This window comes from Paramacrobiotus metropolitanus, unplaced genomic scaffold (assembly GCF_019649055.1).
Source record: "Paramacrobiotus metropolitanus isolate TYO unplaced genomic scaffold, Prichtersi_v1.0 Parri_scaffold0000139, whole genome shotgun sequence".
Lineage (NCBI taxonomy): Eukaryota > Metazoa > Tardigrada > Eutardigrada > Parachela > Macrobiotidae > Paramacrobiotus > Paramacrobiotus metropolitanus.
This window is the reverse complement of record NW_026570359.1, coordinates 261,924-287,461: the sequence shown is the minus strand read 5'-3', so window position 1 is coordinate 287,461 and position 25,538 is coordinate 261,924. Positions and strand designations below refer to the sequence as shown.

General features: G+C 40.5%; 2 protein-coding genes across 9 annotated transcripts; one reads left to right on the top strand and one right to left on the bottom strand.

Annotated features, from left to right (window-relative positions):
* Positions 1-1,533: 1,533 nt before the first annotated feature.
* On the bottom strand, positions 1,534-13,159 carry LOC129599155 (probable ATP-dependent RNA helicase DDX28). 4 transcript variants are annotated; one of them, XR_008691887.1, is made up of 5 exons: positions 12,377-13,159; positions 9,992-10,530; positions 7,820-8,400; positions 5,170-5,658; positions 1,534-1,790 (listed from the first exon to the last, which is right to left on the bottom strand). XR_008691887.1 is itself a non-coding variant. In XM_055497304.1 (5 exons), exons 1-4 carry the CDS (start codon positions 12,907-12,909, stop codon positions 5,275-5,277), a joined length of 2,037 nt encoding a protein of 678 aa, XP_055353279.1. In that variant the 5' UTR covers positions 12,910-13,159; the 3' UTR covers positions 2,763-4,759; positions 5,233-5,274. The 4 variants fall into 4 exon arrangements, 3 of the variants coding, with proteins under 3 accessions (XP_055353279.1, XP_055353280.1, XP_055353278.1); XM_055497304.1 differs by lacking the exon at positions 1,534-1,790 and adding an exon at positions 2,763-4,759 and having other exon boundaries at positions 5,233-5,658; XM_055497305.1 differs by lacking the exon at positions 1,534-1,790 and adding an exon at positions 2,764-4,683 and having other exon boundaries at positions 5,233-5,658.
* A 178-nt stretch (positions 13,160-13,337) lies between these two features.
* Positions 13,338-25,247, top strand: LOC129599146 (sodium- and chloride-dependent GABA transporter 1-like). 5 transcript variants are annotated; one of them, XM_055497291.1, is made up of 17 exons: positions 13,338-13,666; positions 16,353-16,726; positions 17,115-17,135; positions 17,202-17,220; positions 17,633-17,665; positions 17,738-17,766; positions 17,861-17,984; positions 18,660-18,909; positions 19,442-19,554; positions 19,633-19,787; positions 20,526-20,587; positions 21,034-21,075; positions 21,549-21,673; positions 21,990-22,102; positions 22,164-22,273; positions 22,939-23,254; positions 24,606-25,244. In XM_055497291.1, exons 2-17 carry the CDS (start codon positions 16,361-16,363, stop codon positions 24,720-24,722), a joined length of 1,995 nt encoding a protein of 664 aa, XP_055353266.1. In that variant the 5' UTR covers positions 13,338-13,666; positions 16,353-16,360; the 3' UTR covers positions 24,723-25,244. The 5 variants fall into 5 exon arrangements, with proteins under 5 accessions (XP_055353266.1, XP_055353262.1, XP_055353265.1 ...); XM_055497287.1 differs by having other exon boundaries at positions 17,115-17,220; positions 24,606-25,247; XM_055497290.1 differs by lacking the exon at positions 13,338-13,666 and adding an exon at positions 14,417-14,584 and having other exon boundaries at positions 17,115-17,220; positions 24,606-25,247.
* Positions 25,248-25,538: the final 291 nt, after the last annotated feature.

The window sequence follows — 25,538 nt, the reverse complement described above, 5'->3', positions numbered from 1 at the left end:
GCAAAGGTGTGCAGCATCGCCAGCCGGCAGTTTCAATGTCAATGTCAACGATCGCAGTGATGACCCTGCGGCACTTTATACGATAACAGTTGCCTGGATTACAAAGCGTGTGATTCATAAGTGGAAAAAAAACAGACCATCTTTATAGCACAGTGACAATGTACACGATCAACATACAAGGTACTTACTAAAAAACCCTATCCATAAAGTAAAATTAATATAATTACTCTAAAATCGTAATAAAGTACTGGTGCAGAATGTTTATTGCCCTTATGTGCCGGTATCCGTCTAACGTTTTTTATGTGGAGAAGGTTAAAATATCAAGCGCGATAACTTATTTCAATGGTTTCAAATTTTTATTATTTTAAAGGCGCAATAAATTATTTCATTAGGAATTAATGGAACATTGTAAAATACAGATACATTAAACGTACCTGTATATACAGGTACGTACGTAAGACAGGCATCTACAGATACTTAATTTATAAGGCTTTTTTTATTTTTATTCGCGTTATTACTTATTAGCAACAAAATTTTCACACTTTCTACATACTTCGAATGCTGCCTTATATGGGCTCCCCTTATATTACTCTCCCTTATCTGGGCTCCCGGCTAGTTAGCAATACCCGTCAAATTAAATTTATCGGATTTATAGCAGAACCCTTTTCTACTTCTTTCAACCGGATTTACAAGTGAGCACACCAAAGAATTCCGAAACTTCACATCCAAATTATATTTATATATATTATCTGTATAATAATATTTTTCATTAATTTCAACCGGATTTGCCAATGAACAAACTGAAAAATGCCGAAATTCCATATCACATTATTTTTTCAAGGTGTTTTTAGTGCATTTAAGCGGGCGACGTTTAGAAGGAGTTTGAATTTAGAAAGATTTTGAATTTTAGAAAGATTTTGAATCTGTCGTTGATGCAACCTGATGCACCTTGAAACAAACTAAATGCTACAAAAGTACTGGCGAAATAAGTATTATAATATAAATCAAAATTTGCAGTCAGGCATAACACTGATAACAGCTGCGAAAGTGTGAGCAATAACGTAACCGCCCATGTAGGGGGTTGCTCATATTGCCCGGGAGCCCAGATAAGGGAAAGTAATATAAGGGGAGCCCATATAAGGCAGCATTCGAAGTACTGTAGATCGTGAGAAACTAAAACACAGGCGAGTTACACAACCTCCATAAACTCAGGCGGGCGAATAACAGCAAATATTTCGTCTAAATTCGCCGCCGGTGGGGCTGTTCCCATTATAGATGCTGCGTTTCCCCGCTGAATTACGATGCTAATCCGTTGACGCAAAAACTCCAGTTAATTTATAAGGAATATTACTAAAGCTGTTGCATAGCTCACATACATTTGTAATACTGCTCGAATTTAGGAACAAGCTGTCTACAACCACATCTTTGGAAAAGGAATAATGAATAATTATTAAAATAATAAATGCCAAACGCATCCAAAATAAATTAATCCAGTTCGCTATTCCGCGTCCGAGATTCGTGAGATCTGAGTGGCAGCGGCGACCAGCACCGCCATATCCGACAACCGGCAAAAACCGAATTTTTGCGGTTTCCGTCTTTGCATTAAACATCAATGGAAGGATTTCTGGAACTTCCTTTAGATAACCTTAAATACGCTCGTCGACGAAACCGTTTGTTGGCGCAGATTTTCGCGGTCGAACTACAAAACTGGCCGCGCCCACAATCCGCATCCGTTGTGCATGATCCGCGCAAAACGTACGGCCGTAAAACGGCATCATAGGACGTCAGTACTGTAACGACAAAAACACATCAAGATCCAGAACAAATAACCAATCAGCAGCGACCGCTTTACAATAAAATAAGTACTTGTTTACAGCATCACGTGTCATGTAGTTATATTAAACGAAAGTGAATAAAAAATTATGCGATGGCGGATTACATGACTTACCGGGACTCGATTCGGCAAATATCCACGAAAGGGCGAAGACAAATGCCACAATAACTATGTAACGCTGCATTCTTTCAGGTTTATCACAGAGCTATATTTAAAATTTAACAAACTATTCCAAGCTGTGCACACACAAAGGTATACTTTGGTTAATGTAATGTTTGACTGTAATGTTTGACCGTAAATTGATAGTTAAAACGATTTCGCAAGACTACGACCGGCATGTGTCGCCTAATTGTCTGCCCGACCCTTTATATATACCGGTTTACTAACCCAATTGACGTTGTCCGGAAGACGCGTGTGAGAATGTTTCCATGAAGGACACCCTATGGATCATAACCGCTAACGCTGCATGATGGTACTCACCGCACCGCTGACCGCAAACCCGCGCACAGGCACAGGTTGTTCATGCTCGTATCGCGCCATCAGATTACCACCCACCAACGTAACAACACCCGCTTATCATTTAGAGGACCGGCACACTACTGCTGGATTAATCATAGAGACGGCTTCCGTATCGGAAGTCGCATCGGCACTGTTACTCCACGGGCTGCCGGCAGGCGCTTGCCGTAAAGAATATATGCGAGAACATTATACTTCCAGTACCAGCGTTGTTGTTTGGTAATTACATAGACGGTAAAAACTGTTATTGTCATCGGGATGAATCAGACGACTCCTCACGAGGGATGGTACAGTACTAATACTCGAGCATGCGGTGCCGTTGTTGCTTGAATAGGTCCGAAGGTCTTAAATCTTGATGTAATTGTGATATGATGACGTCAGAAAATGCACGGCTACGTAAATATTATTAATTTCCGGGTGGGTTAGGTTGTACAGCATGCAGCACAAAATGCCGCTGGCTGGCGGCTTACGGCCGGTGTACTTACGGTACTTATTATTAGCGTAAGTTATTTACGCAGATAAGTTATGATAGTAACCGTATTATTAACCCATGACGAAATCTTCGAAAACCCGTATATTGTCGAAACCCGTATATTATACCCGTATATTGTCGAAATCTTCGCGAGTTTTTATGTATTTATGTCGTTCGTCAACCAAAAGGGTGAAGACCAATATTTTTTTTTGCGTCCATGTTGTAAAAAAAGTTGTAAAAAGTTGTTGTTGTAAAAGTTTACCAAGCTCTGCCGTGCACCAAAACTTAAAGTTATTATTCCATCTGTCTGAAACTATACTTTACTGTACCTAGAAGGCGCAAACCTATGAAGACAAATTCGAACCAGTTTCGTAGTATTTTTATCCAGTTTTAAACTGAACTCGAGAGATGATAAAACTAATCTTGAAAGTGCAAAAAAGACTAACCTGCAATTAGCTAGGCAGCAATTACCCGAACCGCTCCTCTAGCCACCGGCGAATTTCACCGGATTAACAACACAAAGCCTTAACAGTGATGTCTGACGGACAATCGGTTGAAAAACCACGTACATAATTACTCGCTGTCACTCATATGTCAAGCAGCATTCCTTATTTTTAATTTAAAAAACACACAGAGTGTGAGTACAATGTGTAGAAGTATAGGTATACGGTAGTAATATATTGCTGCTATTCGAATTGTCGCCGATCCAGGGTTGCTGGATCGGAAAAAAGTACTGTAATCTGATGGGTGCACATGATTGTCTACTTTGTGCGACATACTTAAAAGTACAAATTAAATTCCTCTTCCATCACGAGATGCATTGTACACAATCAAACAAACTGAACTCGATACATTTAAACTTAATTTTCTTTAGAACTCACTCATACGCTTAATGTGTCCAGTTGGGTAGGTCAACTTTACAGGCTGAGATGACATGATGTTCAAAATCTTTAACAAAAAATGATGTTTCTTATGCCGTTAGCGGTTGGCCTGTCTGTATTTTGAGTCTTTGACTATTTTCCTACAAAAATTAAGGCATATATAAACTGTGCGCATTAAAACTGCTTCATTAGTGTGACCGCTCCAACAACTTTTCAAGGGAAGAGCGGCACAACGCTTTCAGTTCCACTAGTTTCAATATCTACCGGCACGCCTTTAGCTGTGCTAGCTGACCTTTCATAATTACAGTATATTGTCGACTATACGAGCCCATAATGGAGTTGATTACACTGTTAATGTTAGCCATAAATGGAATCCATCACGTTGCAGCTAATCCCGACCATCCCTTATCCCGCGTTCGACGCCGCAACGACTGCGCGGCGCCTGTACGTACACCAGCAATCCTCTGGCCCGTGGATGTCGGTTTAGCCGCGGTCATTGTCCGGGACCGGTAGATTTTCAGTGTTGTATGTACACTCAATGCCATGCGCGCGGGAAGACCGGCGTGTGCCGTCCCATCAGCAATCCCGGCACGACCGGCTGTGCCTTCGTCAGCGGAGCCTGCCCGGGTGGGTGGGATTATCAGTGCTGTATCCCGGCCGAGCGGCCGTACTACGGGCACAACTGTGGCCGCAATGCCGGGAACGCGCGGAGCGGATGGATGGATAAGTTCGATCACTGCTGCTACGTCCATGATCGCTGTTTGGAGAGGCCCGGCGCTGGTACCGGCCCCATAACCCATACTATGCATGCTATGGGGTGCCATTGGGACGTCGCGAAATGCCTGATCAATGCCGCCGGTGGGATAACCAAGATAACCGAGATCCCTCTGAGTATTCGTCGGGGTCTGTTTACTCATGATTTCCCGGAGATCGCGCGGGATTTGCTTGGTGGAGAAAGTGAAGAGCACACTTGAGAGAATCTGTTCGTGAAAAACGGCGTTCTCCGTCTACGACTGAGTTGACTCTTTTATTTTTCAATTTTCCAGTCGGCTTGTGCTATGGAAATTTTTTTAGATATAATCGGTCGGAAAACTGGAAATCTTTTACGCAGCATTTTAGTCTAGCTGTGGTTGGAGAAAACGCTACACCCGTGTGAAGTGGTTTGTCTCTGCACCCGAAAAGAAAACAGACTCTAGCTGATTTTTTAATTTGGCATATCAACCATCACATACAGCTTAGGACGAAATGGTCGCATACCCAAAATCTCCACATTCTGTACGAATGCAGCGCTGTCCACTGTACGACTGAGTTCAAAATATCCGGTTCGTACAAGTGCACTGCACCGCTTGCGTACAGAATGCTGGGTATGGGGCTATGCGACCATTTAGTCCTACATTGTAGTGTGTCCGCGCTTACAGCTGATGCTATATACTATTCGAATGGCTACTGCCCACAGAAAGCATTACATTTTATCTGGCTTCAATTCCACACGGTCATCTCGACAGCAGAACCAGCAGTTAAATCTTTACCGTCAAAATCCGAAAACCAATCACACCGCCACATTCAATCGCTCAGAACAGCTTCTCCAGCCCCTCCGTTTCCTCTTCACTCAACTCGTACTTATGCCGGCCCTTCCCGCTGATCTCCGGCAGCGGGTCCACGCCGTGCCGCGCATTCATCACCCGCGTGATGTTGGCGTTGACGTTGCGGAACTCGGTGGTGCGGCGGACGGCCTCCTCGATGGCCTGTACCGTGGGGATCTCCCATTTGGCCGCCACCAGGCTGGTGACGCGCCCGGCACCGCGGCCCCGCGACCGCCCCTGCTCCCCGCTGCCCAGCCGGCCCACCCGTCCCCCGCGGTGGATGTAGTCCGACACCACGCGCGGGAAGTCGTAGTTGATCACGTGGTCCACGAAGGTCGTGTCGATGCCGCGCGATATCACGTCCGTGCCCACCTAAGGTCACCACACAAATCTTCGTCAGTGTTTAAGGCCTTCTTCATGAATTTTATTTCAAACTTAACAGGATTCAATTAAATTTTTTGAGTATTTAATTTATCTTTTTACTTAACTAATTGTTTTATTTACTTTTACTTTAATTTTTTCTTTATTTAATTTATTTTTTGAATTAAGTAATTGTTTTCTTTAATTTTATAAATTTTTAATTTTTTCTTATTACCCGAAACAAGTCATCTGAATTTAATTTTAAATAATCAATAAAAATTTTTAATTAATAGTTCCAGCTTGGTTTCAAATAAATTAAAACGGAATTATAATTTTCCGCTATTGTTACTCAAAACTTGATGTGCCGGCAACGATAACTCGGCTTTAATGAAATAATTACATTATCTGATGAAAAGCAACCGGTAGATGTCAATCTTGATGCCAGCACCACAAAGCTGCGTCATAATTTCTTTTGCGTTATGACGCCATCGTTACGGAAACGCGTACGCCAACTAACTCGTCAGATCTCTTATCACTTTCCGCTTGAGAATCTTAAGACGGCTTTCTTAATCTTACACAATTTAGAGCATGAAACACTAGATAATTTAAATGCATACTTCGAAGTAGTATATGATTTTCACATTTCCACTTTATCGACAAACGCACCTTCCACCACTTCACGAGATATCAGCTTTACATTTACAGAACATATAATACAACGAAAAACTAAATCTAATACAATTTTATAAATAAAAGGTCGATGCTGCGTGCACGGGAAAACACGGGTGTTGGCTGCGTGCACGGGTGTCTGCACGGGTGTTGGCTGCGTGCACGGAGTTTGGACACTGGTGTTGACTGTGTGCACGGGTGTCTACAGGGATGTTGGCTGCGTGCACGGTTTCTCACATTTTTTTTACGTTTGAGTGTTGGCTGATTTGATATTCGAGTCTTCTTACTGTGACTTTCAAGTTGTTTCAAGTACAGTAATACACAGCACTGTATTAGCAAGCACTAATGGCTGGTAACACAGTAGTTATGATATACGACAAAATTTGCAGTACCCGGTTTTGCGGCAAGCAAGTTTTTGATGCGCTTAGGACATCGTCGGAGTACAGCACGCCGTCGCCTTTAAAACGGCATGTTTCAGTAAACTTATGGAGGCCGTTTTATTGTACGGTCTACGAAACTACTGTGGTTTCGAATGGAACCGGGTACTACTTAGTATTTACCAGTGTTTTTGGTAAAAAGTATGGATTTTGTGACAGATTTCTATAGTAATTATTTTAAAAAATCGAAATAAAAGAATAGAAGCATTCTTTTATTAATAATCATCGCACAGTTATGGTAATAAAGAAAGAAACACGCTATCACAATAGCAAAACTTAATTTGTTGAATAATAGAATACGTTGAAGAATAGAATACGTTGAATTATTAGTAAAAAAATTTTATTTAAACAATTTAAAATTAAATAAATTACCCGTGCATGCAGCCAGCGCTCGTGCAGGAATCCCGTGCTCCCAGCCAACACCCGTTCCCAAACTCCGTGCCCACAGCCAACACCCGTGCGGACCCAAAAAGTTCACCCGTGCAAATAGCTAACACCCGTGTTTACCCGTGCACGCAGCCATAATGTTTTATAAATCGCCAAAAATATTCGTACTAGAGGGAATCTCATCAAGCACAATAATGATGTATCCTGATACGGATCGATTTATCAGCATTTTTGAGTGCAACCGTCGAGCCTCTACACTACATTACATCACGGATACTCCTTATTAACGAACTGATCAAGCCACAAACAACCAACAAAATCGCTTTTCAAGTTTTCAACATAATTACCGAAGTATTCAACTAGCTAGCGGACAGCCAGAGGAGCCAACTACCTCTTGTTAAAAATCCGAATAAAATAAACGTTTATCAAATAAAAATAATCCTACAATAAAAAAATCATAAACCGTAACCTATCATTAAAATAAATAAAGAAAAAGTTAACAGAATAATCTATGAAATAATTATCTGCAAAATCTTCGTAAGAAAAAACTTATCTTAAAATACCGATATCAACAAAATGTCCCTAAAATAATCTCCAAATTACGAATATTTTTATTCAGAATAACAGTTTAATAATCACCTGGTCAGTCCAAGAGGACAGCAACAACACTACCAACTCACCATAATATTAATCCCGCCCTTCTGGAACGCCGCGTACCGCTGCGCCCGATTCCCGGCCTGCACCGACTTGGCGATCAATTCCGCCGGCAGCCCGTTCTCCTGCATGAACCGCGTCAGCCAACTCGCCACCGCCGTCGTCCCACAGAACACCATGGTCACCAGCCCGCCCTTCTGGTCCGCCCGCACCAACTGCAACAGCTTCTCCGGCTTCTCATCCTTCCCCACGCGCAGGAACGTCTGCAGGACATGCGGCTGGATGCGGTGTGTGTGCTGCGTTTTAATCCGCACCAGTGTGTCCACATCGACGACTCCGTCCAGGATTTTGGAGAGACTGAGGGGGGTGGTGGCCCCGACGAGGAGGAGTTGGGCGGCGGGAGATTGGTGGAGGGTGGTGGGGTCCGGGCTGCCGTCGGCGGCCGGTTGGCAGGTGAGGGGGCCTTCGTGTAGCGGGATGCGGGAGAGGAAGTCCCGGGTCAGGTGGTTGAAGGAGTCGTCCAGGAGGGTGTCGCATTCGTCCAGGATGACCGTCTGGATGTGGGAGAGGGTGTAGGCGTTCTTGGCCAGGAGGGTGGAAAGGATACCTAGGGGAAGGAAACTTATCCGCTGTGCAACGGATTTTCTATAACTGCAATTTCAGTTCATTATGGTTCTATTATAATTATTTCTTTTTTATTTTCTTATAAATACTTCACTTTCTTGTGATTTTCTTAGGTTTCTTGTAATTTTTTGACTGCTTCTGATTATTTTATCATTAACATTCTTATTATTTTTGTTTTTAACCGCACAAAGAGACAACAGACGAGAACTTCCATAACAAGCACCGCTCAATAGCGTTGCCGCATTGTTATATGAATACTGATTATCTGTGCCAGGACTTCGGCCCCTCTCCTTTGAGGCAAAGGATCTCGGCTTCTACTTCACCAATTTTGTTGCTTTAAAGTACATCAAAATTCTCTAGGTGTAGCGGTGGATCCAAGATTGTTGACTTTTTGCCAAAATCGTTTGTCTAGGTCCAGTGGTCAATCATAAGCTTGTTACCATGGACGCGATAAGAAATGCACACTGTCCTAACACAACTTGACCGAAAACAGCAGAAATATCTGAGCTGCTACTTAACAATAACTAATAAGTATCTGTACGAGTACAATACAAAGTAAAAATTCATGTAACTTAACACGTTATAGTCATCATCACGTTAGTGATCATTGCAAGTTATGTACTGTATATACTATGTACAAGTAGACAGTCCGTGTTTCGATTAACTTATGTAAAGTGTATCATAATATCTATATTACTAAACATACGTACGGGTTTATTATGACAGTATGTAAGCGACCGCAAAGCAACACATCCTTGGAATTACTTAGTTTTTAATAGTCATCGGCCAATATTCATCCGTGCTGGGCTTTAATAAATTTAAATAAAGCGAAAAGTCCAACTTCAAATGGCTGTACAGCCTGTACTTATTAAAACCGTTACTTATGTGCGTAAGATAAAGCGAACAATTAAACTAATTAAACAATAAAAAAATGAACATCGACTCGAAACCTGCACGAAAACTTCCAGCAAGTTACAGCGATACCGCCATAATTCACGCCATAGTAACGCCACTGTACTACGTTTCACTTCATTCCACGCTGAAGTACTCTGGTATTTGAAATTGGTTAGTGTAAATATGATAGTACATGATAGGAAACGTAAAGTAGTACATGATAGAAAAACGAAATTTATTTTTTCGTTTTATTTCGGTCGATGAATTTAATTTAATCTTTTAATTAAAGTTCGCAGTCAGTAAAATTACTGGAAACAGCGGCGTTGATACATAGTCACCGTGCGAAATCCCACAAATAAAATAAACTAAACAGCGAATTCACATAACCTAAGCAGTGATACAGCGCAAAAATTAAAAAGAACGGTAAAAAATGGATGAATGAATTTTACAGTATTGCCCAAGACCTATTTTGCGTGTTCACTGTTACAGGAAGGAAGGACCTTGCGTTAAGCCATCGCTCTACGTTATAACCTTCTGACACAGTACAACCTTACTGACTATGTCAGAAGGATGCGAGCACGTGAAAAACGTGAACACTAATTACGAAAAAATATGTCGGATCGTATTTTTAAAAAACCCGGGAATACAATTCACAAAAATCGCTAAAATTAAAACTTCACCTGGAGTGATAATAAGCAGATCCACCCGCCCCGTCTGCGGCTCCTTCACCTTGCGGAAGTGCCGGCCCCCGCCGACCCGCTTCTCCACCTGCAGCACCTCATCATACTGCAACACCCGTCCCACCACCTCGAACACCTGGTCCACCAGCTCCCGACTGGGCACCAGCACCAGCGCCCGCGGGGCATTGGGCGCGAACTCCCGACTGCGCGGTTCCGTCATGAGCCGGTGCAGGGTGGGCAAGAGGTAGGCCAGGGTCTTGCCGCTGCCCGTCTCCGCCGAGAGCACCGCGCTCTCCCCGGCCAGGAGCGGGGGGATGGCGCTGTTCTGGATGGCCGTGGACGCGTCGAATTGGAAGTCGCGGAGGGCCTGTTGGAGGGTGGGGTGCAGGGGAAATTTTTCGAAGCCAGGTTGTTCGTCGTGGAAGGAGTGGGAGAGGGAGGGATGGCCGCCGAACGGGATGTAGGGCCGGATCTGGAACCAATCGCCCTTGCTTTTCGGTTGTTTCCAGCCTTGCGACGCCAACTTCAGTGTCAGGAATCTGAACAAGTGACCAACAACCGCGTTCAATACGAGGTACCGTAAAATGGTAGAAAATGCTGCGTGGTTCCTGCTGAGAAGCTATTTACTATTGTTTTTTGCACTTTACCAATTCAAAGCAGTTCTACCTAGTATTCTACTAGTATAATATTTAGAATATAATGCATCTGATAAAAAAATGAAAACATATTGTGGATAAGTGCAGCATCGAATTATGTATAGTTCAGATAAGGGCGCAACGACCAGTTACCTCTAAAATGTAGCCATTATACTACGAAAACTCGCTGGACTTTAAAATAACGAATTTACAATTTTAGTTGAGATTCTTGAGAAAACGGTAATTCTTAAGGAAACCGTTATAGGCACCCCCTAAAACCCCCGTTTATTATAGGCACCCCTTTTCACACCCCGTTTATTACAGGCACCCTTTTTAATTTAATATATGTATATATAACAGATTTAGTATTCTCAAATGGCAGTGCAGTTTTATTCGGATAATAGTATAAGGATTCTTTCTGGCGTCGAGACGGTCGAGTTACATACATCATTCTTTCCAGCCTATAATAGGACGGTTAGGCAAATCAGCCAGCGCAGAACGAATTGGTATGGCGTCTTCTATTGTGACTAGAAGGTCATCTTTCGCTGTAGCCAGCTCATTCACCGCCTTACTCCCGAGCCGTTTAGGACACTTTCTCAGCCTGTGCAACTTCTGCCAACCATTCCCTTTGAGCTGAGGCTTTTGCGAATACAGTGTTTGCCGGCGACACTCCAGAGATCAGTTCAGCAATGTAGGAACACACCATCGGGCCGCACTGATTAGACCCGGCAACTGAAGCTGGATAATCGGAAATACTACGGTGCCCGGATTCTGTTCGCCACCGTACAGCATGGACAGCTGCAGTTGGACGTGCGGCGACAGCGGACCATTCAGGATGGTTTCGTCGGCTATGAGTGAATGTCCGAGCGCCAACACCTTTATTTTCGTATTCTCTGTGGTGCACGCATTCGTAGAAACTTTCTGTACTTAAGGGATGGCTCCAGAGCTTCTCCGTTCTTGAACTTTTCGGACCGTCGTATTATGAATGTTTGGAACGTCGCTTCCTGATACGTCTTAAAGTCTTTCTCGAATGCTTCAAATGAAGGATATTCGTCCTTCAGTTCAGCGACGTTGTCGAGCAAGGGGAATACTAAATCAGTTAGGTCTTCCGATGGCCCCGACACCGGAGGGCTACTTGAACCCGCCATAATAATTATGATATTTGCCGGTACTGAGAACATAATTATTGATACCTATGTAATAATTACGTACAGTATGTGTAACCCTATTACACTGACCTTTTGTCCAAAGTAAGTTTTAACGGTCACAGCAACTGTATAAAATGATAAAATAATTTTTGGAATATGTAAATTAAAATCCATTCACATAATATTATTATAACTTCAAATTCAGAAAAGGGTGCCTATAATAAACTGGGTGTGAAAAGGGGTGCCTATAATAAACGGGGGTTTTAGGGGGTGCCTATAAGGGTACCCAATTCTTAATGATCTTCTGTTTTTTTATTTTTTTAACGTTTTTTTTTACTGTTCAAGTGATATTTGAAATAAATTGGCACAGAATAATAATTATTTGAACAATATCTCCGCTCGACTTATGCTTTACACAAAATCTGAAGATATTAATATTATTAATAATTTGGTGTAGTACGAACAGAAATCACAAGCCGCAATGATGACAATTTTAAATCAGTTCATTTTTTAAACATGCACAATTTAATGGCCGCAGTGACTAGTGAGCATATTGTGCAATTCCTGCCTATAAAGAAACCATGGTTTTCTGATTTCCTTACCGTGGATTTTGTTTGGGATGGGTGATCTTGTGTCCCTTGCGCCCCTTGGGCAACGCCAGAGGGGCTCCCAGACGGTGGTTAAATTCGCGGTTCTTGCAGGCGATCACCAGGGGCCGCTCACTGATGCGGCGCCGATCCTCCCGCGCCCATTCATCCAGCTGCCGTTTGCGCTCCGCGACCCGCTTCACCTTCCCCTGGAGACGGGTGGGGAGGCGGATAATTGGGAGGCCGGAGGGTGTGTGCTCGGCGAACTCCTCATCCTGGGAGCGCGTATGCCGCATCTCGCGTCCGGGGAATAGACATGCCGAGACGGAGAAATTTCGTTGAGCGAAGACAGTGGAGAAGGTTGGGGGATGGGAAGAAGCGCGCGAGGAACCCAGGGGGGTTCGCGGGACAAGAGTTTCTGGCAGGACACGAGGAGTGTCCAGCTGATGGGATACAGTTGAGAAGCCACATGTTTTCTGCAGATCTGGATAGCGGCGGATGGTCGGGAGATGGCGGATGATGGAGAGGAGTCGGGATGAGAGAAGCATGGTGAAATCGAAAATATTCCCGAAAATAAACTTAAATTCACAAAAAATTCACAAACGCGAAATAATCACAACTGATCAGTCGCATGTCTATCCTCAAAGAAATTCCTGAAGGTGATTTGAATTTTAAAGCCCAAGAGAAAAAAAGGAAAAGATGTTTACTAATTTGCCACAAAAAAAACCAAGAACAGAAGAACTGAAAAATTCCAAATTGTGAGCTTTGCTCACTTTGCTGTCTTTGCAGTTTGCTGTTTACTGCATTTTTCAGTTTCTTGATTTCGCAAAACAGCCGTAGCGAGCCGAGCCCTTATGAATTCACTGAGCGGTAACACCAGTCCAACCGCCCGGTGCGGCTGCTGCGCAACGGCAGCCCTGCAGCGCCTGCACTCCTGCAGTCAACAATTTGCCAATCACCGTCGTTTCTCCGTCTTTTCATTTATCGCTTGCGAGAGTAACAGCAAGTTTCTCATCTTTCTGCTTCTACTCCACTTTTCGACCATCTGTTTTCTTTTGTGGTATTCCTTGAACATTTTGGAAGAACGTTTTTGGTATTCCGCATCCTATCTGACGGTCCGTCCGCGGTGGATGCAATCAGGACGTCATCAGCTGCAGGATTACGCATAACTGCGCGTCGCTACAGGCTACAGCAGATTCCCATGGATTTTCCCGTTGTTTTGTCAACATACAGCGGACCAGCGGTTTCTTGATCCTCTCCCTGTTTCTCCAGATAGCTAACTGTTACGGCAATCGTACGCGAAAGGTAAATACTGAAATTGTACGGGCTGTTAAGAAGGTTATGCCGCAACTTTGTGCTGCAACTTCAGACTTCCAGTTTGCGGGTTGCTGCGGTTTTGCTGCTTTTTGCTGTTTATGCCTACACCGTACAGTGATAACCTGTACACTGCGTTATACACATTCAACAGCTGTTTGCTGGTTTTGTCAGCTGTTTGCTGGTTTGCAGCTTAATTTTTTACAGGAAGATTTACTGTTTTTTTCAGATGCATATGAATTGATTATTTTTTAACATAAATTATTTTTGATTTATTTTGAACCTTCCAAAAAATAATGTATATTAATTAACATTAATATTTTTCGAGAAATTAATTCATAATTTAAGAAAATACAACCCAGCTTAACCAAAATATAATAATTAATAAAGATATTAATCAATAAAAAAGTGACAATTAATTAAGTAAAAGTTTAAGAAACAACAGAAATTTTGACTGGCTTTTATTTAAATTTTTTTTCGAGCAGTTCCGTTTTTTAGTGGCACGATTACGAAATTTGTATTCGCGAGATTCTCGGCGTTTGCACGGTTTTATACATAATAATGATAATATTGATCAGATGAGTGCTGACTTAATTTTGCCGGTGGACGTGCCTGGTGGTTCGCCGTAGAGCGTAATCACTAATCAGCTTATCAGCGACTACAGCGTACAGCGGCTACGCTCCAGTATTTACTCAGTTGTAATATTGTAGTAGTTATTGGTGCATTCCGAATGAAAGCCGATCAGCTGGGAATTCTTGATTAAATTGTTGGCATTAGCAGAAGCTCCCGCAGTTGAAAGCCTGTAGTACAGTTACGTTGTGCACTGAAGCGCATTTACTCGTATTATTAATAATATTCATTACTGTGATGGAAATCTTGGAATTTTGCCGTCGGTACATAGGAACACAGGTATTTTACACTTTTAATCTGGTAGTTAATTTTGCCTTTTTAGCAGAGGTGCGCAGTTGTTCTTGTTGTGAAATCTTACAGTAAATCCGTATAAATGGTTACGATGGAACACGGAATTTTTGCCAGTAAAGGCTCGTCGTTTTGCCGTAATCATGTGCTTAAAAAACCAGTTTTCTTCAGTCGATCGGCTGTAGAACGTGTTTTTGTTTACTTACATCAATACAAACTGCGCATGTCACGACGTCGGCTATTTATAAATTATTTATTAAAATGGATTTATGAATTCAAGCGAGCACGATTATTCACATACGCATAATTACAGTAATTTTATGTTACGCTGCTGCTGGTCAGCTTGTGTAATGTTACTCTAGTAGCATTCGCTGTTTCGAAAGTTCCTTGTGTATGGAAAAAAATAACACGACACAATTCGTGCAATTATAAAAGATAGATTTAAAAAATTTAAAATAGTATAATAATTTGTACAATTATAAAAGTGTACGCTGCGAAAATTTAATGGAACAGCAAAGCAGATAGCTTTTCTTCTGGTTTTCTTGTGATTTTTAGCGGCAGTTTTCAGTGCAGTTATATGGGGTTAATTTGATCTAATTGTGCACTGATAAGGCTTTTCATTTCCGGTTGCGATCAGAAAATACGCACGCTGTACGTACGTATAAAACTTCAACAATTATTGCACGAATTGCCGCGTGCCGTCGGTTGTTTGATCGACGTTGGGGCTTATTTGATTTTCAACGCGGGTACTCATTCATCCCTTGGATTCCGGCACTTATAATGTACCGCGTATATATTTGTATTTCTTTTCCCAATATCAATAGTAAACGACTGAGCTAATCAATACCCCGGCTGATTTTTCACCAGCTCATGTGTTTTCCATGATGGATGGATTAAATGGATTGCTCACGATGCGTTCGGCATTAAAATCTGTTGAAACATCTATACGAAAGTTGAGTTTCTTGCAATCGTTAATTGCGACAAGGTTACTATTTCTGGCGGGTCACGATCGGTTAAAAATATTTGTAATTGGCGTCCACATTTGCCAGCACAAGGTTTCTTCGTGTGACCTTTGATGTCTGATAACGCGGCCTTTTTTATGGTGATTCTTGATGCCTGATGGCGAAGCCGTTCGTCTTTGATAAAAATTTTACCAGTGTATTAAATCGGATTTGAATTTGGGCGAATTAGGGTTTGTGGGTGATGTTTATCGGGATTAATCTGATTTTACCGTTAGCCACCAGCGGTGTGCTCGGGTTGACTGAAATAACCGAAGCCGCTCGTGCAATCGATCGTTAATTAGGTGCTTTTATTAGATTGTTGTTCGTGTATGAGAAACAGCCAGTACGTATTTCTTTTGCTGCTTTTGTTGAATTTTCTTCCGTTTTTTGTATAAAAATTAATTGCTGATATTTGGAAATAGATTATTTAACTGTCGAAGATGCAAAAAATAATACTTTAACGTGTAAAAAAAATCGCCAACGTTTCTGATTCGCTTTTAAAAATAAAATTTTTATTTTTTTTAAACTGAAAACAGTTTATTTTTGGGCAAAAGATAAAGTTCTTTATTTTACAGCCAGAATAAGCCAAGGTTGTAACTCCTAATTTTGCCGGTTATATTTTTTTGTGCCCGAGTATTTCTTTATTTTATCGCCTAATTTTCGGAATTATTTTTCAATTTAGCTATTTAATTTTCTGATTTATTGTTTGATTTATCTATTTAAATTTCTGATTCCCGGCATTTTTCGCGCTTTTATAGACTTGATCATGCATGCCCATTCTCTGCCGGACCTCTCCGTGCCGCCGTCGGAAGCGGCGGCGGATAATCAGTGTCGCATGTCGCGGATTATTCGTCGGATATTGCGCTACTTCCACTGGGTGGAAAAGCCTCCGCTCCGCGAAGAATCCAGCCCCGCACTCCTGCCGCTGACCACGGAAAAAGCCAAAATGCCGCTGCGGACGGCGCATTCCGACGGGGATCTGATGGGGAAGCATTCCGCGGTGAATTTGCTGATTTATGCGGAGAACGCCGTGGAAGTGTGGGATGAGCCGCCGGAGAAGCTCCGCGAGACATGGTCGGGACGGTTCGAGTTCTTCCTCATGTGCATCGGATATTGCGTCGGATTTGGCAATGTGAGCTAACGCTTCTAAAAATATTTTTGTATAATAAATATTTTTTGGATTATTTTGACAGTAAAACATTTTTATTTGATTTTGTATAGTTATTAGCAAATTTATTTATTTTTGAAGTAAGAAATAATAAACATAATATAATTCAGATTAATGAAATCATATTCGTATTATCGTATAATGAAAGTGCAGTGTACATAAAAATTTGGTATACTTAAAAATTGTAGTGTTGGTAGTAGATACCGTATAAACTTTCCGTTCGGAAATGAATGATTTTAACGGAAGAGCTATGATCCTTTAACTGAAGAGATACTAGCCTATGGAGCCTTTGTACTACGATTTTCACATTTTTTAGTGCGTAATACAGATTCTCATTTTGTTTGTTTTGCAGATTTGGCGCTTTCCCTTTCTGGTAAATATTGATGCCTTTTGCGCGTGTGAGATGACAATAAGAAACACACATGCTGGATATTTGCAGGTGTACCGCAATGGAGGAGGTTTGTGGCTTTGTGCAATTAAAAATGCAAATAAATAGAAGAAAGTGCTGAAAAATACTTTGACGCTTGTAAAACGCAGTCGTGCATAGTCCACAGACGTCTTTTAAAATTGATTTATTTTTTTTATAAAATTATCATGGTAATTATTAGGTGTTTATTTATATTTTCTTATATATTATTTAAATCTTACTATTTTTATTTTGATTATTACTAAATTTTTATTTTATATTTTCCATTCGATATGTCTTTTTAAGGATTATTTATACTTTATTTTTTGTTCTTTATTTTAGCCATGAGGCTCGTAGTTTTAAGATTTACTGAAAGCTTTAATTTGTGTGAATGATTGCAAGGAGTGTAGCAAATCTTGAGCGGAATTAATCGATAATTGTCCGTGAACTTGTTCGCGTTGCAGGAGCCTTTCTCATTCCCTACTGTATATTCCTGGGTAAGGTTTTTCCCCCGTCTGCCGCACATTACCGGCACAAGTACGGCGCCTTATTGATTTTTCTTTTTGCAGTGTTGTGCGGCATTCCCCTGGTGCTGATGGTAAGAGTGTTGTTCGCGTAGAAGGGAAACCCAACACCTGGCATTGTCATGGTGATGCAGGCTGTGTGTACATTGACTCTTGCAACTTCCACAGGAAATGGCGCTGGGACAGTTCTCCAGTCTGACGGCCATCCATCTCTTCGGACAGTTCAGTCCGTTGTTCAAAGGTCTCGGCTTCTCCATGGTCATGATCTCCTTCTTCGTCTGTATTTATTACAGTAAGCAATACGAAACGCGGCAAACAAAAATTCCAAAAAAAATGAAAAAGTGTGGTTTTTGTAGTTAAAAAATGGGGATTCTCAGGTTTCGTTTCGCATGGAAATTTCTCGGCTCTAGAGTATTGCCGAATAATGAAAGCGCTAAACAAATAAGCGCTGCGCTTTTTAATAAGATTTAATGATAGAATAAGTTATAAAAAATATAATTAACTTTTATAAAACAAAGGAATTAAATTTAATTCGAAAAATTAAGTTTAATTGGTAGTAAATTTGTTTTTCTTTTGAATGCTATGCCACATTATTTTGAGATCTGGGAATTTCTTGGTCCTGTAGTACTGGCGAAAATAAAAGCGCAGAACAAATGAACCCTGCACTTTTTTAAAGGCATAATTAACTGAAAAAGCGAATAATAAATACAGTTAATTTTTGAGAAATAAAATGAAAGAATGAAAATAGAATTTAATTTTATAGTAAATTTGGTTTTGTTTGGAATTTTGCCACAAGTTATTTTGAGGGTGTCTTGTTTGCTTTGTGATAAAAACATAGGTGATGCCGGCAATATTTTGATAAGCAACGGTAGTCTCTGTAACAGTTATATTCCGGTAAATTTAAATTCCTTTTTTTAATGGAATTCCTCTTTAAATTCCTCTTTATTTATCTTTGTTTTTTTGGTAGATACGATTTTATCGTGGGTGATTTATTATTTGTACGCGTCATTCTCGTGGACGCTGCCGTGGAGTGTCTGCGATAAATCCTGGGCATCCGCGCGCTGCTTCACGCCCCAGTCACCCGACAATACGTCGACTGTTAATCAAACATTACTGGCGGACGGGAATCATTCCCAGCTGGATGAACGGAGTGTGATCGATCGCTACATTTTCAAGGACAACCGGTCACAGGTTCCCTCATCCGAGGAGTTCTGGAAGTTAGTAAAAAATAACCGATACTCAGGGATTTTTTTGCGTAATGTTAACATTCTAGAATTTCATCACATTAAAGCGTCATTTATTTACATTTAATTATTCCAAAAACGGTAAAAAGAACAAAGATTATTTCGAATGTCGGTAAACTTATGTCGACAAATCAGACCCGTCAGCGTTAATGTTTTTTTGCATTTTTTTATTGTATTTGGATTATGACTGAAAGGCCACACTAGGTAATTTAATCAGCAAGGATTTAGTTGCGTCGGAACGAATTAAATGTGGCTGAAATTAAATGATATAATTTTATCATTTCACAGAACCATCGCATGAGCCTATAAATTATAATTTTAATATTATCTGTTACTTCTTAACTAAAGGTCTAAATTCTGATAGTATTTTTATGAATCTAGAGTTGGTAACTTTTATAATTTATTATTTTTTACTCGTCATTTTGTAATTTTTTTTAATTGATTCGGCTACTGTTTCCTGGTACAGATTTGGACTTTGCTATAAACAGACTGTTTTCGTTTGTAGTCGGCACGTTTTAAAATTATCCAGCGGCGTAGATGACTTTGGATCTCTGCGCACGGAGCTGGTGATCTGCCTGCTGGTGGCCTGGATCAGCGTGTTCCTGTGCAGCTGCAAAGGTCGTTCGCCTGACGCGTGACAATATTGCGTTGTTTTCCTTGACAAGCGGCCGTCTAATGAGCGTGTCGTGGCTGCAGGCATCAAGACGTCGGGCAAAGTGATCTACTTCACGGCGATCTGTCCCTTCTTCATGCTGATTGTCCTCTTCATCCGCGGCATGACGCTGCCCGGCTCCGCCAGCGGCGTCTGGCTCTTTCTCCAGCCGGATTTCGCGCGCCTCAAGGATTTTCGAGTAGGCATAGGATTTTGTATCTGTAATTTTTTCTAATTTATGATTTTTCTCACAAATTTTTTGGATTTGTCGTTTTTAAGAACGATTTTTCGATTATTTTAAAAATTTTTGAAAAAAGTTATTCTAAAAAAGTTTTTAAAAAGTTTTTTTGTTTGTTTTTTGTTTAATTTTCGCGCGCCTAAGGATTTTCGATTAGGCAGGTGATGTGTTTTTGTCTGTCGATTTTTATTTATGATTTTTCTCGTAATTGTATTGGGGTTTTCATTTTTAGAAATGTTTTCTTTCGCTTGTTATAAACATAATTGTAATGTTATTCTAAATGTTATCCCAAAAATGGTCCAAGAAGTTGTGCAGTTTGTTTTTGGTTCGTAGTATTTTATTTTTATTGAAACTGTTGTTTTTAGTATAATTTCCTCGTAATAATAGGGGTTTTCAATCTGTTTTCTATTGAAGTACTTATGTGTAAATGAACCCTATTTTTTGCGACGACAGTTGCTGTAATTATGGTAGATGTGTGTAGTGTAACGGCTTGACTACGGCTTGTGGCATAACGAAAGAAGGGCAGTCAATGCAGTACCCGGCGATCATTATATTGTTCTTATTCTGGTGTAGAGATTTTCATGTTTTGTTTTTTACAAATTCCTGTTCATGTTGCTGGTTGGATGTAAAGTTTTCTGATTCGCTGTTTTTGGTAGCTGTTTTGTCTGGTGGCAACATTGTCTTTGTCGACTGTCGTAGGTATGGATGGATGCCGCTATGCAGATTTTTTACGCCATGGCGCCGGGATGGGGCGGATTATTGTAAGTGCTTTTCTCATTATAATCTGAATTTATTCCTTATAGAAAAATTATTAAAAGTCAGGCTTAGTCAGCATAAGATAATAGCTCAGAAAGTTTCTGTTCGTTTTTAAGCGTCGTATATATGCGAAAACATTGGAATTGGTCCATTTTTGTGGGCTTTTTCCAGCGACGTGTATGAGTTTAGCAGCAATTTTCCCACATCATTCAGATACGGGAATACACTAAAATTTTAATTTTATAAAATTAGTGATTTTGATAATATTTTTTTCCTACCTGTACCTTTGAGGCGGTGTTTGTTTGTATTAGTTCATTTACCGGTAGTTGCTATATTCTTGAACTACGTGGGATGCTGAACCGCTTTTCTCGTGGTGCATTTTAACCTCAGTATCGCGGACAGTATTGGCGATCGTCGGTTACTGGATATTTGTTAAAATTTTTGTTTGCAGGAGTTTTGCATCCTACAATGGATTCCATGTCAACGTTTATAAGTAAGTAATAATATCTTATTTTTTTCGTAAATAATAAGAATAATCAGTAAATGATATCCAGTTTAATAATCAGTCTTAACTGATTGATGATTAACGAAAAAAATGTTGTGCTGAACTTTTATCGTTTTGGTTTGTTGGGGCAGTATTATTCGCTGGAGATTACGCACAGCTGTACGATGCCCTTATTCTACGATATTCACATCGTTTGTGTTGTATGTTGTAATAGCAGCGATTCCACCTACCCGGTTGTCACCGCGCTTTACAATATAGTGTTTTAACTTTTAATTTAAAAACGGCTTTAAATAAAATAAATTATACATAGTATAATCTAAATCCGGAAGTTAGTTTTTATTTGAGAAAAAGAGGCGATGGGTAGTCCGTCCGGTAATGTCATCGGAAACTTAATAATACTAAATTTTGTCGACAAAAATAAAAATTTTCTCCGGTGCGCAAATGTTCTGGACTCTTGACAGGTACGGCGTGATGATTCCCATCCTGAATTTCTTAACCAGCATGTTGGGCGGATTGGCGGTGTTCTCGGTGATCGGTTATCTGAGTCATCGGAGCGGACTGCCGGCTAGTCAAGTCGTCGCCCATGGTACGAATGCACTGCATTTCAACAATAAAACTAGAAATAATAAATTACAAATCTAATAAAATTATTTAAACAAAGACAAATGAAGTGAAATTTGGACAGACACACGATCCTTTCGTCGGTAGAGCCACATAGTAAAACTGTTTGTTTTCTTTGTCCTTGGGAATTAATGAAACAAACAGCTTTGGAAACTGACTGGGAAATTTCATGCGTAACCGAACAAATTGCCTGGATAGTTTCTTAATTAAAATTATTAATAATGTTTTTTTGAATGTTTTGGATTGAAGACTGGTGTGAATTACAAAGTTACCGATCGCAGGTCCGGGTTTGACGTTTGTCGCGTATCCCGAAGCCCTGTCGCAGCTGCCCTTCGCGCCGGCCTGGTCGGTGCTGTTCTTCTTCACCCTCTTCACCATCGGCATCGACAGCCAGGTGCAGAATTGCATTTATAATTCGGAAAAATTGAATTAATCATCTCCTGGGAATTCGGCAGGTGGGAATGTTTGAGACGTTCGCCTCCGGCCTGGCGGACGAATTCCCGGCCATCCGGCGACACCGGCTGCTCTTTGTCGCCGCGTCCTGCGCGCTGCTCTTCATGCTGGGGTATGTTGCAAGAGAAATAGACGTCTGACGATTTTCTACCATTAAAATACAAGCAGGTTACAGAAATGCAGCTTTAACGTGGAAAACGCTTGTCTGTCTGTAGAGCACATATTGTAGAACAGTGGCAGATTGGGAGGGTCGAAATCATTCCTTTGCATATATGCAGCCATATGATTGGAAATTTAGAATGATCTCCTGTTAATAATTTGGTTAAATTTTATGCTTTTTTTGTGTGATGTAGCATTACACCGTAGCGTTCACAGATGTTATTAGATTTTGGTAAAACGATCATGCATCCAGCCGTAGTTTATCGTAAAGGGAAAAACCCCGATTATATTTTTATTTTTTTCCAGTACTTCTTTCGATTGAAATGGGTATTTGAAATTCGCTATTATTTTTTGAAAACTGGAATATTTCGCTTTTAATCAAATGTAGTTGTGAGTTGAAAGCAGTAACCGGCAGTAGGTCTTTAAAAGTTAAAACTAATAATAGGTAGTATGTATTATTGAATGATAATATTCTCAGTCGTCAGATAGACTGCTGCCTATGTATATCTGAAATAAAACGCGACAGCCGTAGTCATAATTTAATTAAATAAATATACAAAAAAATGAGAGAATAAATCTATTATGGGCCAGTAATATTATTGTTGGGCGGTGCTGTAGGTTGGTGTGCGTGAGCGAAGCCGGCATGTACTGGGTGCAGGTGATCGACTGGTACAGCGCCTTTTTAACCCTCCTCGTCATCTGCCTGGTGGAGTGCTGCCTCGTCGGCTGGGTGTACGGGGCGGATGCCCTGCGCGCCGACATCCAGCAGATGATCGGCCGGGGCATCCCCCGTTTCTGGTCCTTCTGCTGGCGCTATTTAACGCCGGCCACGGTGGCCGGGATCCTCTTCTGCGTCTGCTACTTCCACGTGCCCGTCACCTACGAGGGCTACGTGTTCCCGCGCTGGTCACTGGTGCTGGGATGGGCGTTGGCGGTGAGTACTTTAGCGTACACCGTTAATGCGCTAATTTATTATTCCTATATGCTTATGTTTATTCCTCTATTTTTTTTATTTATTATTCCTGTGTGTGCTATATTATGTATCCCTATATTTTCTTACTTATTATTCCTGTAGTTATTGTATTATTTATTCCTGTATTTTTAATTATTTATTCCTATATTTTTTATTCCTCTATTTTTAATTATTTATTCCTATATTTTTTATTCCTGTATTTTTAATTATTTATTCCTATATTTTTTATTCCTGTATTTTTAATTATTTATTCCTATATTTTTTATTCCTGTATTTTTAATTATTTATTCCTATATTTTTTATTCCTGTATTTTTAATTATTTATTCCTATATTTTTTTATTATTTATATTCTATATTGTTTCAAGCGATTAAGGTCACAATTTGTACAAAATTAAAATTTTTAATTTTATCAGCTTCTGATTGATCGAGTCTGATGTCAAAAACTGAACTGAAAGTGAAATATAAGTTAATATTTATTAATTTTCAAACGATAGTTTTGTTGTTCGAAAGCACCGACATCATTTGAAATGACTGAATTCACTATGCAGGCCGCTGTTCTACAATTGTTATGCCGTTTCTCACAAAGTTTGCGACACTGCTGCAATATTGCGCTCGCTAATTTAACTCCCTTTCAGTTTGTGAACCGCTGGAATGGTAGCTGCTAGAATAATTATTTTGTAATAGATTTTATTTCGATAACGTTAAATTCGTTAAAAGTGCTAAATTTGTTAACATAAGACTGCATGTTCGTTTTATTTTTAACATCTGGGCAGTCATTGCCAGTCGTCAAATCTTTTCCGCTTTCTTCGCTTATAACTATTTCACACTTTATTGTATTACAACAATTTTAATCGAACTTTTTTTGTATTAAAAAATTATTTTTTACTTTTTGAAATCATTTTAACACGCGAAGGCCCATTTGATTTTGACCATGAATTTGTATTAGCGTTTTATAACCTTAAATTTTGAAAATTTGAATTAAAAACTGGAAATTTATCCTTGTATTCAGAAATCGCTGATTTTATATGTCGCTTCATACTGCCAAAGCAGTCATTCCCTTTATCGATATTAATTACAAATACAGTGGTCGATTTTTTTCTTTGTGATTTGTGGTAAATAATTAATTTTAAAATTCTTTATTGTTTTTGATTTCAAAATATAAGAGATTTATTTTTTAATACTGTAAATGTACTTCTACTAGCAGATGCCGTTTTCGCTTGAATCCAAAAGGCTACGAACCTACAAAACATTAAGCATTGTTTATATAATTAAATACTCTTTAAATATTCAAGTCCGAATTTCTGCCTGCAGTTGGCGACTATGCTGCCGATTCCCCTGTACGCCCTGTACAAAATCACCCACACCCGCCACCAACCTCCGGACGACAAACGGCCCCGGAAAATCTCTGGCGCAGCGTGTGGCGCATGATGCGGTGCACGGAACGCTACGGCCCGATGCGGCCGGCGGACCGCGCCCTCTACGTCGAGCGGACACAGCAGCCGCCGGAAAACAGTCCGCACCGCGTCTCCGCGTGATCAGACAACTGGATATTTCTCTGTGAATTAATTATTTCCAAAGAATCTCCACGGTATCCCCGTCCTCTGCTGCTTGTGATTGCAAATTTGCAACCGGCATCACTGCCACCAGGTTGACCCCCCATGGGGCGGCGGTGCGACGGAATGGGTCCTCTTTTTTTCTGGTATTTTTAAATGATATTGGCAATTTGTTGATACATTCATTTGTGTGGTTTAATCTGATTTTATCCGAAATCTTTCCAGGGAATTTTAACAAAATTGTGTGATAAATTATACCGAGTATAAATATTAGGAAATTGAGTGTATCGCATGTCGGGTTTTGAGAAGCGGTGGATGACATTTTATTCATAATAAAATTACTGGCGGTTGTAAGATGTAAATTGCGCTGGAATATTACTCGTATTTTACCGGTTTTTCTCGCGGAGTTCAGTATGTAGTTTGTGAGTGAAAGCTGCGAATAAAAGGGGGACTGAATTTTAATTCAAAGTAATTGAACAGTTAATTAATTAAGAATTAAAACAAAAATGCATAACGCCAGCGAATATTATTTTTTCAACGCGCGATATTAGTGCAGCAAGTAGAGGCCAGGGACGCTGTAAACCGCTCTTCTACAAGATTTCGTAGTGTCTAGTTTGCCGGTGTTGTTGCCTGGAGACCGGCATTTGACGCGCTTCCCACAACTGCACGCAGAAGGCCTCCATGAGGAGCT

Coding starts and splice junctions, on each gene's coding strand:
- LOC129599155 (XM_055497304.1), bottom strand. CDS start 12,909: ATGCTTCTCTCATCCCGACTCCTCTCCATCATCCGCCATCTCCCGACC. Junction 8,401..9,991: donor TCTGCTTATTATCACTCCAG/GTGAAGTTTTAA, acceptor TCCTTCCCCTAG/GTATCCTTTCCACCCTCCTG. Junction 5,659..7,819: donor AGGGCGGGATTAATATTATG/GTGAGTTGGTAG, acceptor TGGTGACCTTAG/GTGGGCACGGACGTGATATC.
- LOC129599146 (XM_055497287.1), top strand. CDS start 16,361: ATGCATGCCCATTCTCTGCCGGACCTCTCCGTGCCGCCGTCGGAAGCG. Junction 17,666..17,737: donor TCCCTACTGTATATTCCTGG/GTAAGGTTTTTC, acceptor TTCTTTTTGCAG/TGTTGTGCGGCATTCCCCTG. Junction 21,674..21,989: donor TAGTCAAGTCGTCGCCCATG/GTACGAATGCAC, acceptor TACCGATCGCAG/GTCCGGGTTTGACGTTTGTC.